Source organism: Pecten maximus, unplaced genomic scaffold (assembly GCF_902652985.1).
Source record: "Pecten maximus unplaced genomic scaffold, xPecMax1.1, whole genome shotgun sequence".
NCBI classification, from domain to species: domain Eukaryota; kingdom Metazoa; phylum Mollusca; class Bivalvia; order Pectinida; family Pectinidae; genus Pecten; species Pecten maximus.
This window is the reverse complement of record NW_022982635.1, coordinates 1-20,762: the sequence shown is the minus strand read 5'-3', so window position 1 is coordinate 20,762 and position 20,762 is coordinate 1. Positions and strand designations below refer to the sequence as shown.

General features: G+C 36.5%; 2 protein-coding genes across 2 annotated transcripts; both read left to right on the top strand.

Moving 5' to 3' along the window:
- Window positions 1-7: 7 nt before the first annotated feature.
- Window positions 8-6,790, top strand: LOC117320674. The gene is made up of 4 exons (XM_033875190.1): window positions 8-392; window positions 1,221-1,310; window positions 3,579-3,629; window positions 4,000-6,790. The coding sequence occupies exons 1-4, from the start codon at window positions 230-232 to the stop codon at window positions 4,221-4,223; spliced, it is 528 nt and encodes a 175-aa protein (XP_033731081.1). The 5' UTR covers window positions 8-229; the 3' UTR covers window positions 4,224-6,790.
- A 2,720-nt stretch (window positions 6,791-9,510) lies between these two features.
- On the top strand, window positions 9,511-18,470 carry LOC117320675 (spliceosome RNA helicase DDX39B-like). The gene is made up of 10 exons (XM_033875191.1): window positions 9,511-9,605; window positions 10,392-10,629; window positions 10,895-11,022; window positions 11,383-11,659; window positions 12,127-12,245; window positions 14,981-15,112; window positions 15,461-15,570; window positions 15,702-15,846; window positions 16,670-16,817; window positions 17,118-18,470. Exons 2-10 carry the CDS (start codon window positions 10,419-10,421, stop codon window positions 17,129-17,131), a joined length of 1,284 nt encoding a protein of 427 aa, XP_033731082.1. The 5' UTR covers window positions 9,511-9,605; window positions 10,392-10,418; the 3' UTR covers window positions 17,132-18,470.
- Window positions 18,471-20,762: the final 2,292 nt, after the last annotated feature.

Genomic DNA, 20,762 nt, shown 5'->3' with positions numbered 1-20,762 from the left:
TCTGAAATGGAGAAAAGAAGCCCAAATTCCTGATGAAAACCCGTACCTGTTTGCCAGACCAAATTATGATTCTCTACAACCAATTAGGAGTTCAGATGTGCTGAGACGATTTGCACATGAACCAGAATTGGAATTGTCTTCCCCAGAAAATATTACAAGTACTCAACTGCGGAAACATGTTGCAACCGTGTCACAGATTTTAAATCTGGAAAAAAACGACTTGGAGGTGATGGCAACCTTCATGGGCCATGACATAGATGTGCATAGGTCATTTTATAGACTCCCTCAGGAAACCATACAGATAGCACGTATGGGAAAGTTGCTTAAAGCGTTTGACAATGGGACAATAGCAAAATACAGTGGGAAAAAACTTGAAGATATTACAGTGGAAGGTATATAATATTAATAACGCTTTCATTTTCAACTAAGAGGTTAAAGAAATATACTTTTGGCAAATTTATTGAAATATCTGTAGCAGACTATTTGTCAAGGTAACCATTTTTCTTGCATGGGTTATCCATATTTCCCAGAAAGTACTGAAAGGATCTTCATGAAATTTCACATGCAGGTTTTTCTTGATGTCTGGATGCCCTGTTTTTATAGTGATCAGAAAGTAAAATATATTTGTTCAAATAACTGAATGTTGAGAAACAAAAGAAGAGTTGTTTAAAAGGGCAAACTAGAGTAAACAACTTTCTTACACTAGATTAATAAAATCTTTTACCCCCTTTGGGGTGAGATAGGGGGATCTCAACCGGAGGGGGATAATTAAGCTGTCAAACTCGTGTTTGACACGAATATTAGGCATAATGGGCGAAATAGAATATTTGTAAAAAAAAAAAGTAACAGTAAAAGTTCTTCTTCGGGTCAAGATAGTGAAGTCACAGTTTAGAATGTGCAAAGATCGCATGTAGCTTGTCTCACCCTAGGGTGAGATAAGGAAATCTCACACCAGTAAAACGAGTGGATATCCCTGTCCAGGGTAAGAAAATAAAAAAAAACATGTCCTTAGCATGATTCCACCTCTTACATTGGAGGGAAAAAGCCTGTGATGAGGCAACATAATATATTTTTAATGTTCTAATTTGTAAAGTTGATGATGATACACAATTGAGAATGAGATTTACATATCTCAAAACAATGGGTATCTATTTTGCATCAAATTTATGCCATATCTTTTGTGAAATAATATTGATAATATGTTTTTTTTCCTGAATTAGATACAGATCTTGAGGTTGCCAGTCAACATGAAGAATGTGATGACACTGATGAAGATATGGATGAAGTAGCACCAGAAGAATCTGTTAATGGTAAGAATCTTCAAACCAATATATTAAATGTATAGAATACTCATGGTGATTGTGAAAATTGCTTTCTCTGGAACCAAGCACTACAAATATATTTTGGTTTGAGATTTGCGTTATGACTTAAGGTTTAAAACTATTCAGTATCAGGAAACCATTTCTGTCTTTATTATGTCCGAAGCAATTCTCCACCTTTTGTGTCTTGATATCTCATTTTGTTGAGCGGTAGTTCAGTGTGGTATTTAACAGTCACCTACGACAACGTATGTCACAGTTTAAATTATTGCTTGGATTTAACAAGCTTTCCGATAGATTAACTTGATGTCATATGTGTGGCTCTGTATATTTGTCTGTCGGGGTATATTGAAAACAATAACTTTATGACATTGGAGAGTAGTCTATTTGAAAGGGCTTTCCAGTATGACGTTATACAGGTCTTTGCCTCATGTTCGCAGTTATAACAAAATGTACCCTTTCACCTCTGGGTCCATTCTTCTATCAGAAGAGTTATCAAACTCTGTCCCTCAGTTCACAACCTCTGCTTGCAGCTGGGCAAAAACCGGATGTGCATGCCCAGTGAGGATAAAGGTAACGGAAAAGCTCTGAACCACTGCCCACTGAAGTCAATGTGAAAGGCGTGATCAAGATTGACCAATCAGCGCTTTACATTACTTCAGGTAACATACAGCGCTGATTGGTCAATCTAAATTCACTGATCTCAGTTTTCGGCCAGCTGCAAGCAGAGGTAGTGAACAGAGGGATGTAGTGAGATAACTCTGCTGATAGGAGAATGCTCTGGGTCAAGGTATACAGTGCAACTTCCGAAAACCGAACCTTCTAAAAACCGAACACCTCTGAATACCGAACGAATTGTCATTGTACAGAATTGGTCCTTCTTTATTATAGTATTAAAATACTTCCAAATACCGATCCCTCTGAATTCCGAACACCGGACTGATTTTGTGTCCGGTTCCTGTTAAAATATACCAAAAATTACTTCTGAAAACCGGCCTTACCTGGGCGATTATGACACGAGGTCAGGCCAGTCAACCGTGAAACAACAACTGTGACGGGTATTGTGTGAAGCCTTATTGTCTCGGGACCTACGTAGGTGATTTGTACAGGTATCCAATATATACCCCAAGGGGGCATTATGACGGAAGGCCTAGTGTATAATCAACACGACAATTATGAAACAATGCCACACTTCAATGAAGCGCGTCGGTTCGTTTATCTTCTCAATGCAAGTAGAGCTAGAAGCCTGAGTTTCGCATTTAATGTAAATGAGGCCCAAAAGGGGTTGTTTTCGTAAAGAAGCCCGTGATGTTTTTTTTAGACAAAGCGATGTCGGAAATACGGCCAGAATCATCTGATCAATTGTAATTGATATTGACACAAAACATCTTCACACCCTTTAATATTATTTGATGTGTAAAATAATCTGTATCGGACTATTGGCCCCATCCACATGACGATTCACCGGATGTAACAAAATGTAGGCTGATCGTAAAGTGTAGTTGTACATGTGAAAATACTGTTTAAAACTATTGTTATAGTCATTTGCCTTTCTTATATATTCTGCAATATATACATTGATTAACTTTCACAATATGCATATTATTCAGACAATCCAAATTGTCTAAGTATGTACGTGCCGTTTTGTAATCGGGTGCATTCTAATAAAACATCGTCCAACCAATTATATCCGGAATTTGACCGGTCATTTTTCGATCAACTTCTCCAAACCGAACCCTCTATAAACCGAACAAATAGTCATGTCCCATGCATGTTCGGTTTATAGAGGTTCCACTGTATTAGGCTCTGACAGAGGACATGAGACCATATACCTTGGCAGACCTGTATAACTAACTGGCTTAAATAATTGGCAGATTCAAGTACAGTAACTTCCCACTCTCTGATATCCTGTATTGGTAAAATTTATTCATAGATGTAATGGGTTCAGACTTTGATTTATCAGTCTGAATATGAACTTGACAATCGTTTGGACATTGCAAGTATATCTATACTGCACACCAGCTCTTTGATGTGTGCTTTATCTAAAAAATAAGTACCAGATCAACATTGATGATCAAAGCAGACACAGCAATACATTTAATTTGTGAAATTAATACAATTTGATTTCAACACTATAGATGCTATACATTATGCTATAAAAGTGTTTATTGACAAAAATGCAGTTCTTGTTGTGCTTTCTGGATAAAACAATAGAACATAGATATTGCTTCTTACTTAAGTTAAATGTTATTTCTACAGTTCCAGTTGCTGTTGCACAAGCTTCGACAAGTGGTCAGAAAGGAAAAAGGAGTAAGTTGCTATTTATATTGCTTGTTAGTTGCTACATGTGGCATAGGAAAAGTGTACAGCACATGATCACGAAAATTCTATCTTGGATTTTAGACTTTGAAGGTTGAATTTGTTATTTGCTATTTAATACAAACTATTGGTTAATCTTGGTAGGGATAAGCACCATGGATTCCTTTAGACAATACCAGGAAGAGTTACCATTGGGACTGATTTGCATACAAGTATAAATTAACATTGTTTCACACTTTTCTATTTAAACAGGTGAACCTAATTCGCTTTGTATCTTTTGTAGTTAATGTTACTGCAAAATCTGATAAATATGAACTTTTGTATTTTGTAGTTAATGTCCAGTATACTGTTTTGCTTACAGGGAGTATTCACCATCTTACAGAGGAACAAACAAACACCTTGCGTAGACTCTTCAAAACCAACGTAGCATTCAGACGAGACTTGAAAAAACATGAGTGCCTTCAGGCAATAAAAAAAAACCGGTGCCTCAATGAACTGGATTGGAAAAAAGTTAAAAATACGGTCCATAGCTGGATAATCTTGGAAAAGAAAAAGACCATTAAACTTGCCACAGCAAAATGCTAATTTTCAGTTTGTAGACATACATTTATGAAAGTTGTTCGTAGTAACCTAAGGCATCAGGCAACGATACAATTGGTGAAATTGTCTACATCACATGAGCTTGTGAAATGGTGTATATTTTACTTGGTTGAGTTTACAAGGTGAGCATTTAAGGCCATTATTTTGTGGTTTAAGATCTTCAGTTTAAAAAGTTGTTGTGCAAGGTCTTTGGAGGCCTACCAGTTCTATTCTCATAGGATATCATATACCATTATGTTTACAGTCAGACAGGTGGTTTGACTTGAATGAGTTACAATTGTTTGGTAACTTAGGTACTATAATAATGGTGTTGTGGTTCAGTTGAATACTGCTATAACGCGTGAATTACAGCTAACAACACAGTAGGTCAACCTCTGAACAGGAATTTTTCAAAGTTGCCACAATAAATTCCATCAATTATCATCTTTGATGAATAATAATATTATTCACTTCTTTTTGAAGACAACCATTTAATCAGAATCAGAATAGAATTTTTGACTTGAAGTGACTCATACTAGTTTTATTGTAATTTCTTCTAAAAACATTTCAATTAGATGCACTGGTAGTTGAATAAGATATAAAAAAATTGTAACTTGTACAAGTCATACTGAGAATGTTAGCTGCTGTTGAAAAATGTTTCATTCTTTGTGCTTTAGGTAATGGTATTGTGTATAATCATGTACGAGGTTTGCAGTTGGGTTGATGTGTTTTATTGTCAGTCTGATTAAAACCAGATCTAGAATCGCTCTACCTTAAACTACATCTGAAATGACTTGCATAAGGGGGTTTAGGTTGATAGACCTCATGTTTAATGGAACCCTTAATATGTAGCTACATTTGCCTGTTTTAATATTGATATTTGAATTCTGATGCTAAATGATGCTTTTGTCTTTGAACTGGAGTTCTTCGTCCAATTTTTACTCATTGTTTACTTTGGAACATTGTTTTGCATTAGGCCATACAAAGTTCTTCGGACAAAAGATAATGAGGGAGGGTGGTATTTTATTTTTAATATCTTACCCTTTAAAATTGAGAAGTGAGGAATTATTTTATTTTTCTGTTTGAAGTCTGATGAGGGATGAATTTATTAGAATTATTTTCCTGAAAATCAACATAAACACTTAATGAATGCTTAATATGTTTTTGGATTTACTTTCCTCTGATACATATGCTGCATTTTCATTTGTTTGACAGACATTTTATGTTTCATCTTCATAGCTGTGTTGGAACACAGAAAATACTGTAAGTGGGCCGAAAATGGGAATATTTTTTTTTCTCATGCATTGTGTGTTTTTTTTTATTAATAAAGTTGGTGATGCAGGGAATTTTCCTGAGAAATAAGCAATTAACTTTGTATGGCCTTAAAATGCTCTACTGTCTTGCAGCCACACAATAAATTGTTGATTGATCTATATACTGTGTACTTATTTTGGATTTATTTTAGCACCTTTAACAACAGTGCTGATTAACAGATCAGTGTACCGTGCTAATAAATCAGACTATATAGCTGGTTATGATGAGTTACCATTACTAGTTTTGTATCATTCTTTGTTCTAATTGATGTCATGACAATAAGTCTGTTTTACGACATGTCAAACTCATGATACCCACATATAAATTTGTTCTATGTTGACTGCTGATTAAATCATTCTTGTTTGTAATTCATTAGTTTGCACTGAGGTTAAACTGTGCAAAAGTATGTACATTTAAGGTATTTAGTTTGATTCTTTTAAGTAAAAGAAATGGTTATTAGGTTTGCAGTAGAAGTTTCAAAGAAATGCTTTGGAAGTCTTTTTAATTTATGACAGGATCAATTTAGGCTTCTGGATCGATGATTCTTTTGTCTACATTAAATGTTCAACAGATTTATTAGCCCACCATCATCAGATCGCCCTATTCAAATCGCCCTGCGTCCGTGGTCCGTCCGTCCGTAAACAATTCTTGTTACCACTATTTCTGAAAAAGTACTCGATGGATCTTTCTCAAAGGAGGAGTGCCAATTTGGGCCTTCTGGCGGCCATGACTGATATTTTTTATTTTCTGTTTACTAATTTCTTGAAGTTAGGCGGTCAAGATATGACATGAAATTAAGGTCAGTTCAAAGTCATTCAGTAGTTATGGAGGGGTGAAGTGGGGGTCAAATTCATAATCATAATTAAAAAACTAAAATATATTTTTTGGTTTTGTCATCTTAATTTTGACGTAATGGTCCATTTCAAAACATTCATTAGAAAAAAATGACCGGAAAAATATGACATTGTTGAAAAGTAGGTCACGATAATTAAGTGCTATAATTATTAATTAAGTCATTGGCGAATGCTTCTTTTTGTCTTAATGCATGTACAAACAACACTTTTATCACATACCATGTTTTGATTACAAATATTTTTGTATAAATGAAAGATAATACAACTTAACTGCTTGGCGGTTAATTGTGAATTTGTTTAGGTACAATGTGACTATTTCAGGAAATAAAGTGATGGTTTACTATCATTTTCTACATATGTGTATCATTGTTCTATGAAGTGGAATACAGGAACTGTTTTGGCTCATTTTGTTGTTTGGTTTTGTTTTTAAAGACTAACAAGCAGCTTTGTCTCCATTATTTGCTTCTAGGATCACAGTGATTTTAACCTCCAGTCAACATATTCAGGTTATTTTTAGACTGATTTGTTTGTGTAAGCCTACTATAAAAAATTACAACATCTCCTTGATCTGTTTCTGTACTGAAAATACCTTTATTGCTGGAGTAACTGATGTTTGAGAACAGCCCAACATTGAAGGGGATGTTCATCTGGCTATACACAGAAGAAACATCAAGGGACATAGACAAAACATTGGTTTACTGGTATAGTTTGTAGTTATTCATCAGTAACACCATTATTCAATGGCATGTCTTAAATAAACAGGAACGTGCACAAGGATCAGAAGAAAAGGTGTTGTAACAAAATGTGCTAATTGATGCGCGGTTCCAGTCAGTGTTACCATTTTGTTTCGTTAAAATACCACTTAAAGCTTCCAGGAGTCTTAAGAAGTACAGAATATTTGCAGGGCCCGATGGGGATTTCATTGCCGAAGTCCAAGGTTCTTTCCTATCATCAACATTTAAGGGGATAAAAGAAGGGCCGGAGCATCATTGCACACCGTGTGTATACCTCTGTGTGACGTGTAACCATAGAGTGTGTATACCTCTCTATGAAGGTGTCACAATACATAGTGTGTGTATACCTCTGTATGAGGGTGTCACCTTAGAGTGTGTATACCTCTGTATGAAGGTGTCACCATACATAGTGTGTGTATACCTCTGTATGAGGGTGTCACCATAGAGTGTGTATACCTCTGTATGAGTGTGTCAACATACATAGAGTGTGTATACCTCTGTATGAGGGTGTCACCTTTGAGTGTGTATACCTCTGTATGAAGGTGTCACCATACATAGTGTGTGTATACCTCTGTATGAGGGTGTCACCATAGAGTGTGTATACCTCTGTATGAAGGTGTCACCATACATAGAGTGTGTATACCTCTGTATGAAGGTGTCACCATACATAGTGTGTGTATACCTCTGTATGAAGTTGTCACCTGTATGAAGTTGTCAACATACATAGTGTGTGTATACCTCTGTATGAGGGTGTCACCTTTGAGTGTGTATACCTCTGTATGAAGGTGTCACCATACATAGTGTGTGTATACCTCTGTATGAGGGTGTCACCATAGAGTGTGTATACCTCTGTATGAAGGTGTCACCATACATAGAGTGTGTATACCTCTGTATGAAGGTGTCACCATACATAGTGTGTGTATACCTCTGTATGAAGGTGTCACCATACATAGTGTGTGTATACCTCTGTATGAAGGTGTCACCATACATAGTGTGTGTATACCTCTGTATGAGGGTGTCACCATAGAGTGTGCATACCTCTGTATGAAGGTGTCACCATACATTGTGTGTATACCTCTGTATGAGGGTGTCACCATAGAGTGTGTATACCTCTGTATGAAGGTGTCACCATACATAGAGTGTGTATACCTCTGTATGAAGGTGTCACCATACATAGTGTGTGTATACCTCTGTATGAGGGTGTCACCATAGAGTGTGTATACCTCTGTATGAAGGTGTCACCATACATTGTGTGTATACCTCTGTATGAGGGTGTCACCATAGAGTGTGTATACCTCTGTATGAAGGTGTCACCATACATAGAGTGTGTATACCTCTGTATGAAGGTGTCACCATACATAGAGTGTGTATACCTCTGTATGAAGGTGTCACCATACATAGTGTGTGTATACCTCTGTATGAAGGTGTCACCATACATAGTGTGTGTTTACCTCTGTATGATGGTCTCACCATACATAGAGTGTTTACCTCTGTATGATGGTCTCACCATACATAGTTTGTTAATTCCTTAAAAGGATATTACCTCACAATGTCATACTATATATGGGCATACCTCCTTATGTTTGTGAAAAACTGTAATTTCAAAATCACGTGTATTCTATATTTAAACCGAATTACCACATTGTAACCCTGCTCAGTAGTTAAAAACGATATTTTCATGTAAAAATGCCTTTGGTAAAGTGTTGACCTCGTGAGGTTGATCTCAAAACTGGTACCTCCCCATGTAAGGTAGACCGGTAAACACACACACACACACACACACACACACACACACATACAAATGGCAGATTATGCGGTCGCTGATTAGTATTTATTAACTGACATAGGAAAGTTAAGCTTATCAAAGGTATTTATATATTTTAATTTTCAAAATTTGTAAAACCGAATGTTCTCGGTAGTTGGGGTATCTTGTTGTTCAAGTTGCCGGAAGGATGACGATATTTGAATTTAGAATTGAATACAAATCAAATGTAAAACATACAAACAAAATATGCACTGTCACATGTAAAAAAAAAAAAAAAAATCTTATCATGGGAAAACACTGCCAACCGTACTTCAGTAACGTACCACTTAGCCAACACGACTATTTAATTGGCCAATATGACCGGCCTTGTACACCATTTAAACTGTTACATATAAACACGTATGTAATTCACATATTTCCCTATATGATTATCTACTCGTCTCAATTTGCTAATCAATGTTCAACACGACACGTCATTCTGTAGCAATTAAATAGATTTCGTGCTGTACATGAAATACTTATTAGAATGTAAACACAGCACACAGAACCGTATTCTCAGGGGAGATGACTCGTATACCCGATATAGAAATGGGACAAATGCCAGAATATATTACAAACGGTGGTGCAATGTGTTTTCCAACTAACACATATACACACGTTTTGACGGAATACCACCAGTCGGATTTTGCTCGCTGTCTTAAACAGAACTATATACGTACAGGTATTTATTTGTTCTAACAGTAACTTACATAACATTTTATTTTATTATCATATTCCCAAAAGTCACTGTCCGATTGCTATTTGAGATATTTTATAAATCGTAAATGGAATGATTTTGTTTCGGAAATAAAAAAAAACCTGCAGTCGTCCGTTTTATTTCCGATTTCACTTTTACATTGTAACTACATTTATAATAAGATGTAACTAATCATCAAATGAAAGTATAAATCATATATACATGTATGAAAGTATAAATCATTATATGAAAGTATAAACATTAAATGTAAGTATAAATCATTATATGTAAGTATAAATCATTATAGTAAGTATAAATCATTATATGTAAGTATAAATCATTATATGTAAGTATAAATCATTATATGTAAGTATCAATCATTATATGTAAGTATCATTAAATGTAAGTATAAATCATAAATGTAACTGTAAATCATTCGATATTCCTACTGAGAACCGTTACACTTCATAACGTTTATTATCCATAAACTAACTTTTTAAGTCTCTAGAAATCAACGAGTACATTTATCAAAGAACACTGGACTGCCACTTTTTATCTCCGCCCGAGTGAAGCTATACACAGTATTTATGAATTGCCAGCTAATAACTATAAAAATCCCCGAATTTAGGTACCAATAGAACAATTAGTGTTGTAATTAAGTCAGTTTCGCTTCAAAGATATTTCCCGACAATATCTCTTTAAAATTGATATAATTTAATTTGAAATAACTAACCTAGAACTGTAGATAAACCAGGAAATTTTCTGTTGCAGTTTCAAACATTGAATATCTTTGTGACGATGGATCCCATGGATGATATCGACACAGAACTTAATTATATTGAAGAGCCTGAGGATGAAACCACGCCCTCTAAGAAAGCTGGCCATGTCTCCGGGGGCAACATGAAAGGGGAATATGTTTCTATACATAGCTCGGGATTCAGGGACTTCCTTCTCAAGCCGGAACTTCTGCGGTCCATCGCCGACTGTGGATTTGAACATCCATCACAAGGTAAAAATCCACACACAATATAGAGTAAATTGCTCATTTGTTTAGTGATGCTGATACAAGAAAACAAAACTGGTATACGTTTAAGTGACATTGCAAAAAAGTAAAAGAAGAACTGGACCACGTGTTTCGGGAGAGTAAGCGTCTTTGTTTCATGTTAGACTCTTGTTATGCAAATTAAGGTCAAATATGGGTCAAGGTCAAGTCTCAAAATGAACAACGATTAAAAAGTACATGATTTTTCATCTGAAAATTATATGTTATGCAGTTCAACACGAGTGCATCCCGCAAGCAGTGTTGTCGATGGACGTGTTGTGTCAAGCCAAGTCTGGTATGGGGAAGACTGCTGTGTTTGTTCTGGCCACACTTCAACAGTTGGACCCTGTGGACGGACAGGTGAGCTTTCCTATGTTGATAATTTTTGTTACAACACAGTCTTAATTACTCCTTAATTTCCCGGGAAGACGACGGGTAATAGTTAACGGTCTTCACTTCTATATACTGGTGTACTATCTAAAAGTACTGCTTGAAACGTGCAGCAGTATGATCTCTATATTCTGTCTAGAATTTATAAAATATTGTAGAATCTAACAATTTTATGCAATTTATTGAACACACGAGCACAGCACGTGGAAAACGTATGCTTGATAAAAAAAAAGGTCAGGAAAAGTATTGCCATTCTTTAACCTATATATAATCCAGTAAAATCAGACAAATAGACACAGATTTCATGTTATTTTTCATTTATTTTTGCAGGTTTCTGTTATAGTTTTGACACACACCCGGGAACTTGCCTTCCAAATTGCAGACGACTACCGGAAGCTATCTCGTCATATGAACAGTGTCAAGGTCGCTGTGTTTTTCGGAGGAATCCCTATCAAACAAGACGAAGAGACGTTATCAAAAAACTGTCCCCACATTGTCATAGGAACTCCCGGCCGCATCTTAGCACTGGCTCGGAAAGGGACACTCAAACTGGGAAACATCCGCCATTTTATCCTGGACGAGTGTGACAAGATGCTTGAAATACTAGGTATGCAATTATCCTGTATAGAATCTACTGTCTGATCAGAATTATGTCGTACAAATTTTCAGATGAAGGGTAAATCATTGTATTTAAAACTTTAAAAACTGGGATACCCTTCACTGGAAATTTATATTTCCAATTGGGGGAAAAAAAATTCGACTACTCACAATGTGACCATTTTAATGCTTGCTGGTATACATGTATGTTAAAAAAACATATTTCCACAAAGGTATGATATTGTGCCTCTTATCAAGACAACCTAAGGTGGGTCAGTGATGCCGAGGGTCTAAGGTATTGGTACCAAGGAGGCAACAGAGGAATTTCAAAATAGGCCGAAGAAATGTAAAAAAAAAAAAAAAAAAAAACTGGATAAGGAGCTACAGCAACTCCATAAAATTCAATATAATTCCCTGAAGGTTTGATGTTTGTAAAAGTACAATACATTTCAGAATATATTTTATCTACTTTCGCAGACATGAGGAAAGATGTTCAAGATATATTCAGAATGACGCCACACGAGAAACAAGTCATGATGTTCAGCGCCACCCTTGGGAAGGAATCTCGTCTTGTCTGCAGGAGGTTTATGCAGGATGTAATTATGCAAATTTTGATATGCCATCTTCTCAACGTCCCGGACCATACTACTCATCATTCCATACCTCGACATTGTACCGAAAGCTGCCATTCGGAACCTACTCATTGGGTATCTTCCGTTTCGTCTGATTTTCAACTTCGGCCGGTTATCAAATGAAGATATCTACCGAAGACTCCATCTTGGACTCATTGTATCTTTATCAAAAATTCCACCAGTCTTTGTCATTTTCAAGGAAATGGTTCGATCATAGCTACAAATTGACCACTGATAGCTTTCGTTTTCATAGTGTCAGATGTGCGAGCCATGGAAGGCATTGTGGAAGCAAATATCTCGCGGAGAATTAACAACATATGCCACCTGTACTCGGACATTCAGATTTCAAAACAGAAGAATAAGGCCGCCGTGTCAGTGCCATACTGATCATTCGTCTGTTGATCAATTGGTAAACATATTTTGAATTGAAATGACTATAGTAACAATACCTACAACGAATCACAGCTGAATGATTTCTCGTGGAACCAGATTGAATTGTTGCGATAAACAAACATTTATTTGTAAATGTTGAATGTGTGCCTTTTATAAATTCGGGACAGTTCTGGTAGTGGAATACCTTTGAAACGCCGTTTTTATGACCCAAGAAAATGCTTTAGTTTCATTTCAACAGTAAAAAAACGGACCCAAACGGACGATAACTCCACTAGTATATCGGCTTCGGGATATGCAGAAGCGTCATCTGGTGTTAATAAAATATAAAATAATTGATAACGAATTGAATAGCAAGGCGTGTAGTTCAGACTCTATAACGGAAGTGTCACGATGGAGACATGTTGAAGTAATCAAGAAATATTCTATTTTGCTGTGTGATATGAAGAATGTCGTGCTCGGTGCTCGTCGATGTACCTGATGGTTCCGTCATCACCACCACCCCGGTTGTCATCTCGAGAACGAGCCTGAGGCACCACCTGGATCTAACTCGGGTATATAAACGTACGTGGCTGGTTAGCCCGAGTTTCCTCTGGCCCTGACTCACACCAGACATGGTGTCAGGGCCAGAGGAAACTCGGGCTAGTGGCTGGTGTAATTGATGAAGGATACGCCATTTGTCTCTTCCGTAGCACGTCATCTCGTTCCTTTATTTTTCAAAATCGCTCCCTGAAAGCCTGTCTTTCGTTCATATGTTTTATCGATTTTGTCCTATAACAAAACACTCCATAAAAGATATTGCCGATATGTTGGTACAAACACGGACAGACAATGCACCGTGATATTCGATATATGGAATATCTAAGAGACGTTCTCTAAGAATCTGTGATCGATGTTTGGTTTGTTTGTTTTTGCTTAACGTCCTATTAACAGCCAGGGTCATTTAAGAACGTGCCAGGTTTTGGAGGTGGAGGAAAGCCGGAGTACCCGGAGAAAAACCACCGGCTTACGGTCAGTACCTGGCAACTGCCCCACGTAGGTTTCGAACTGGCAACCCAGAGGTGAAGGGCTAGTGATAAAGTGTCGGGACACCTTAACCACTCGGCCACCGCGGCCCCATTCTCTGTGTGATATCCCCATTATCTGTGATAGAAGCATAATGGTTACACAAACTACGGAGAAAATGTGGGGAAGTTATTATTCTGGTTAAAGTCTGACCCGACAGTTATTTCATCATAACCTTTCAAAAACGGCACAGTGCAAAATATAGGGACTTCATTGTCTCAATCATAAACGGTTTCTACACGACACAAATGCTCTATCAATTCATGGAGCATTCTTCGGGTCACAAAACGCCTTCTCGCCAATGGAGATATCTCCCGGGAGAAACAAAATGAATGCACCCATGGATATTTATTCTTCGACACAAATATCTGACCGTCCATGTGTGTGTGTTTTTTTTAATGTTGCGACGAAACTACAAATCTGTTTCATCGGTTATACAGTTGTCTACCGGTAGTATGACAGAATGAGGTGTTTTCTCTTGGAGTTTTCTGCTACTGCACGAATGGATTGCACACCGATGGAGTAGAATTCTTGGTTTCGTAAAAGATTTGTGCCTACATAATAATGAAACAAAGATGTCTACATTGGAAATTAATCTGTTTGACACTCTGAAGCTTTCCTTCGCAACCAATTGAGGCCTTTTGACCATGACGTTTTCAAATGTGACCGAAGACCTGTCCTTCAGCACGTCGTTAGTCTCAACATTAAATCACTGGGCGGTCTATCTATTATTTATATATATGTGGGTCAAAGAAGTAATTCTAACAGTGTGAATATGAAAAATATCATTGTCGAGGCAATCCGCTCCTTTATAAAGACACAGAGAATACAAACACAATCATATGATATATAAACAGTACTAGAAAATACAATAAGTTACAGTAAGACTAGTATTTTTGGTAGTAGTTGAAATAACAACCATGAACCCTTCGGCTGTTAGAATTTCTTCTTTGCCCCATATTAACATTTCAAGTAATTTGTATCCTGCAGACAAACCTTTGCAAGGATCCAGTGCTACCCGGATTGTCACTGTTAATATTACTTCTTTGACCAATATTGTTTATATATATAAATTTACTGTAATCTGGAGCTCGATGTTGCCGATATTAACCTTCTAATGATTTGTTAATGATAAATAACTTATAAACTTTGTATGCGGCTTAACTGAACAGAAACATATAACGTCTCCCAAAACATTCCTTTTCCATTCTAGATTCAAATTATCATAACCTCTTCCGTTTCAGCCATTGGAGGTCTTTGTTGATAACTGCTCTAAGTTGACCCTGCATGGCCTTCGACAGTTTTATGTCCAGGTCACAGAGAAGGAGAAGAACAAAAAACTCGTGACACTTCTCGATGCCCTGGAATTCAACCAGGTAAGTCATGGTATCCTCGGTTATTCCATCGACCTAAACAAACCAATGTCAGTGATGCGTCTTCAGTTTTCATTAACTTTGAATTCAATAATTTCATCTTAAATCTCTCGATACATGTAAATTGTATGTTATTCGCCTTTTGGGATTTGTACACGATAATGTCCTTTATACATGTAGTCCTGTTTCAAGAGATGGGCCTACGCGTATACAGTCGTATAGCTAAAAGACCGAACTTCCAAATTGTTGAAAACTGTTTTAATTGAAAATTAGAAAATATGAGTTCAGTGATTGATTTTTACCTAAATGAATTCATGTGTACATTACAAAACATTATGTTATCGTTTACAGGTGATCATATTTGTGAAGTCCGTCCAGAGGTGTGTGGCTCTAGCCAAGTTGCTGTTGGACCAGAACTTCCCAGCCATTACCATCCACAGTGCCATGAAGCAAGAGGAAAGGTGGGTATGACAACGACAACGACAACGACGACGACACTCATTCGACATTCATTTCACTAATGATTGACATGACATCACGCGTGTTTGTTACTTAAACAGAAGAAACAATGGATATTTTTGTTGTATTACAGGCTATCTCGATACAAGCAATTTAAGGAATTCGAGAAGCGCCTCTTGGTGTCCACGAATCTTTTTGGCCGAGGGATGGATGTTATCGGAGTCAACATTGTCTTTAACTACGACATGGCAGAGGACTCGGACACCTTTCTCCATAGGGTAAGTACTGTGGGGTCTCTCACTCAACTAGTGATGTTTGTGGACATGTTTCCGGAAAGATTAATTACTGTAGGGGCAATCTCTCCCAGGGTCCCTTGCGCTCTGCTACATTATGTTAGTGAGTGAAAGGAACGATAACTCTGTGACAGATTGCTGTAGGGGCTCTGACACAACTAACAATATTTGCGTCATATTCATCGGTAACTAGAGCAGACAGCTTTAAGGACATTTCTCCATAAGACAATATTTTGATGCTCTGAAAAGATAACGATCTGGCAGAAAGCAGGTCGGAAAAAGTTTCTAAGGAAAACTCTTGGACATGGACAAAGTTCTATAAAAATGGATTGTCACACGAGTAGACGACTCCAGCTGAATATGAACCTCGACAACTTGCTAAATGCGGGTTGTGAAAAGCCTGGGTTCTTTGTGTTTTTGTGGTAGGCGTGGTGATTTGATAAGACTATATGACTTGAAAACACTAAAACTAGTATAGGCAATTGTCTTATTGGTAGATAGGAAGTCTCACACAGAGTCTATGTTTAGCTTTTAAGTGATATATGATTTATTACATTATATTAGATTTACAAGACAAAAACCACTGATCTGAACAAGTATATATTCATGATACATTTTAGCCCCTCTTAAAATGTAGGCAATGTTGCAGACATGAATTTTGGCGACTGATGTTCCTTTCAAAGATTTGAATGGACGTGCGGAGTAATAGACCACAGACAACAGAGGTTTATACAAAGTCAATGCTACTGTTTTTTTTATCTATTCTTAAACAATTCTTCAAATATTCAAAATATCATAACCTTTGCAGGTTGCTAGAGCTGGGAGATTCGGCACGAAGGGCATGGCCATCACCTTCATCGCCAACGAGATGGAGGCCACAATAATGAATAAGGTACAGGAACGATTCCAGGTCAATGTTCCTGTTTTACCTGATGAAATCGACACATCCTCTTACCGTAAGTATACAGGTGTACGTGTAGCTCATCTTTTATCTAATTGATAAAAAAGTATAACATTCCTTAGCGTTACTAATGAAAAACATACGATCATATTGCTTTTGGGCGGATACATAAAATTACAAATTAAATAAAACACAAAATATCATACTGTATTATCTTGCGTTGTTTAACCATTTAAAAAGGTGTTCGTGAAGGTTGTTGTAACATTTCATTTTTCTGTGAGTGGATTGTCTATATGTATTCCGTTTTATAAGTAAAATAAGTATTACCAATGCTTGTTGTTTGCTTTATTTACAGTCCCAGGGAAATGAGGACTTGCTGATGAAAAAGACAGTTATGGCTGAAATACAAAGATCAATAGATCAAATAAGGATGTGTCGAACATAATTCCATATACAATGTGAATAAATATCTGTGATATATTAGTACAACTTTTTTTCAAACAAGACAATAAATCTTGGAAATATTGTGTATTAGATCTGATGTGCGCATGCGCGTGTGTGGAGTGTGTTTCAAAGACGAGACGAATCATTTGGAAGAGTCGAACATTATCTATTTTGTAGTATTAGTTTAGATAAATTGTTTTTAACAAAGTGGGTTCTCCAGAATTTTCAGCAATATTCACTTTTTTTATTGTAAACTTACCGTGGAGTGAATTCTTTGTTTGGATGTGTGCAATTGTTTTATTAAATGTAACAACAGACTTTGATGTAACATATATATATTGTATCATTGTAGAAATATGCATGTTTTCATTGTCATTAGTCTTCTATATGTAAATGTTATAACTTGTGCCTAATCCTTTGTTGTAAGTTTGACAATAAATATATTTATATCAAATCAAATCAAATCAAGGAAGATTTTAATCCTTTATGAATACTACCGGCGAAATCAAATTCAAATACGTGTATCAGCCCATGGTGCACTGTGTATTGACAATATATACAGGCCCATCAAGCCTTTGGACATATGTGAAGTAGATCGCCCTACATTTACAAGATTACCCTTTGTGTACGGACTGTCAAAACTGAGTGAGATTTCTTAAGATATACAGTAATAACTGTATTATTCAATTAAAATTACATACGTAAAAAGATGCATCATGCCGTATATAACCGGTTATTTTCGCGGGAGTATGTTTTTGGGAGCTTTACTGAAAACGAGGAAAATAAATTTACGCCGATGACAATTTTCGCTCTCAAGAGATATGAGAAAGTTAGATTCCGTTTCAAACACGTGTTTGTTTTTGCTCCAACATAGATGTTTTAACAGTGGCTGTTTAGAAATTCTTCAAAACTGGTCATTTTAGACGGAGCCCGGTAATCACATTATCTATCCGATAAAATCATTTTATTACGGATACTAGTGGGTTGCGTGTCTCGTTACTTCACCGCGAAAATAACCGGTAATATACTTTAGTATTTTACATTGAATATTATAGAAAAATTGTACGTAGAATATTTCGTGTGTAATAAGTGAGCTCGGTTTTAATTCCAATGAAGTTTAAATTTATTAATAAACAATCGTTATGATACTTTCTTTTCAACTGACTAAGAAGAAAATGTCATACTCTACATAAAAAAGCAAATGAATGATGTCAAGCGACAAGTAAAGCAGGGAAAAGAAGAACACTCCGAGCGGCCCTCGACTACTGTGAAGAAAAGACAATGTGGATCTTCTAAAACTGTTACACCACCATCTCCATCACGTCCTTCGCCGACAAAACCAATTACCAGCGTATCCAAAGATACACAGTGCAAAACTCCAGAACTTATACGCGATGTTACGGAAGATGAAACCTCCATCCCGCCTACTTGTGACCACTTCATGCAAATTGAAAAAGATTCAGACAAAAGTTATCTGAAGCAACCCGTAGCCGCGATTCCTGTTCATTTTCCTTCTTCCGTGTGTGTTTCTAATAATTTGGAAAAACCTGAGAAACGTAACTCATCACCAGTGATTTCCTCTGGCTCACTGTTCGTTGGTTTCATTCCTAGAAAGAAAAGGAGAGGCTGACGGTATTACATTCATGGTATTGATAAAAAGGTGTCGTCCGAAAATGCTTTGCGCGATTTCTTGTATGAGAACTCTATCACATACACTTATTTACGATACTTCGCTCGGTCTTGGAAACACACTGCATCTGCGCAATTGAATGTAGTGGACGATGAATCTATTACAAAACGTATCGAAGATCCCATGTTCTGGCCAAAAGGTGTCCCTGTCCGAGAGTGGATGCCAAGAACTGTCTTCCAGAATCAACATGGAGACACCTACTAACTTTAACTTCATGTGTTGGAACATTGAGGGTATTATGGCCGGTATGCCCTACCTTCTTAACTGTTTACATAAACATGACATTGATGTATGTGGTATCTCTGAGCATTGGATCAGGGAATGTAATATTTCGTTCTTTGAATCTTTTAAAAACACCGGCTATTCTTGTTTTGTCAAACCTGTCAATGAAATCGATCCTTTCCGCTATAGATGCAATATCAGAGGCGGTGTTTGTATATTATTCAAAGATAATTTGAGAGTACAAGAAATTATTGTCGATAGCCCACGAATCTTGGGTCTCGAAGTTCAAATGCCAAATAGTGAGTACCTTTATGTTTTCTCGGTTTACTTGCCTGCTGCCTCCAGATCAATTGATGTTTTGTTAGATCAAATAGATATTTTAGAATCTATGGTTTCTGTATATTCCGAGAAGGGTAAGGTTGTTATACTCGGAGATATGAATGTGCAAATCCATGGAAGTCGCTGTCGATTTGCTAGTAACGACAGATCTTCAAGTGTCCAACTTTTTTTGAATAATACAAATATGGTGTCTGTAAATGTGATAGGAAAATGCAAAGGTCCAATGTACACGTATTATCCAACAACTGGATATTTCTCGACTATCGATCATATTATCATTAATTCAAGTTGTTTAGACTTGGTTGAACATTGTGAAGTGTTAGATGATCATGAGTTAAATGTTTCTGAACACTATCCTGTAATTTGTATGATGAATATTCCCAAACAGTTTTCCAAAGTTTTTAGTCCAGAATCTGTCAGATTTAATTGGAGAAAAGCTGAAGAGAATGGGTCTATCGACCTTTATAGGTATCATTTAAATAGTCTCCTCAACAAAGTTGAAATTCCGGAAGATGATGTACATACTAATGATATTGATATATTTTACAACAAAATTAAATGTTGTTTACTTGAGGCATCAGAAAAGTCAATTCAGAGATGTTTTTTTAAGAAGTATTTGAAACCATATTGGAACAAGGATTTATCTGAATTGCATAATGAAATGGTTTCCAAGAGGTCGTTTTGGAATGCGGCTGGCAGACCAAGAGGGAATAATCAAATGTTCTTTGAATACAAGGTTGTGAAAACAAAATTCAGACGAAATCTTCGTCATGCTTTTAATCTATATATGAAAGAGCAATTTGCCGAAATAGATAAATCTGGAGACGTTGACCAAAACCTCTTTTGGAAACTACTTAAAAGTCGTACAAAAAATAATGGTTGTTGTCAAACTGAAATGAAACACAATGGTATACCACACTCCGCGAACCCGAACAAATTGTAAATGCATGGGGCCATCATTTTAGTAAGTTGTTCAAGAATGAGATACTTGATTCGTTTGATGAAAACTTTTTTCAAGATGTAGTACTTAAAGTTAATGAAATTCAAAATCAGTCTTATCAAGAAAAAGATATCTTTTTGTCAGAAATGTTTACCACAGACGAAATGCGAGAAGTATGTAAGAAACTTAAGAGCGGCAAAGCTGGCGGGTATGATAGCCTGGTTTATGAACACATTAAGTTTGGAGGTGATAGACTATTGCGCTTCATTACCAAACTGTTCAATTTAGTTGTAAAATATGAGCATATACCTGAAGGCTGGAAAAGAGGAACAATTTTCACTTTGTATAAGGGTATGGAAAAAAAG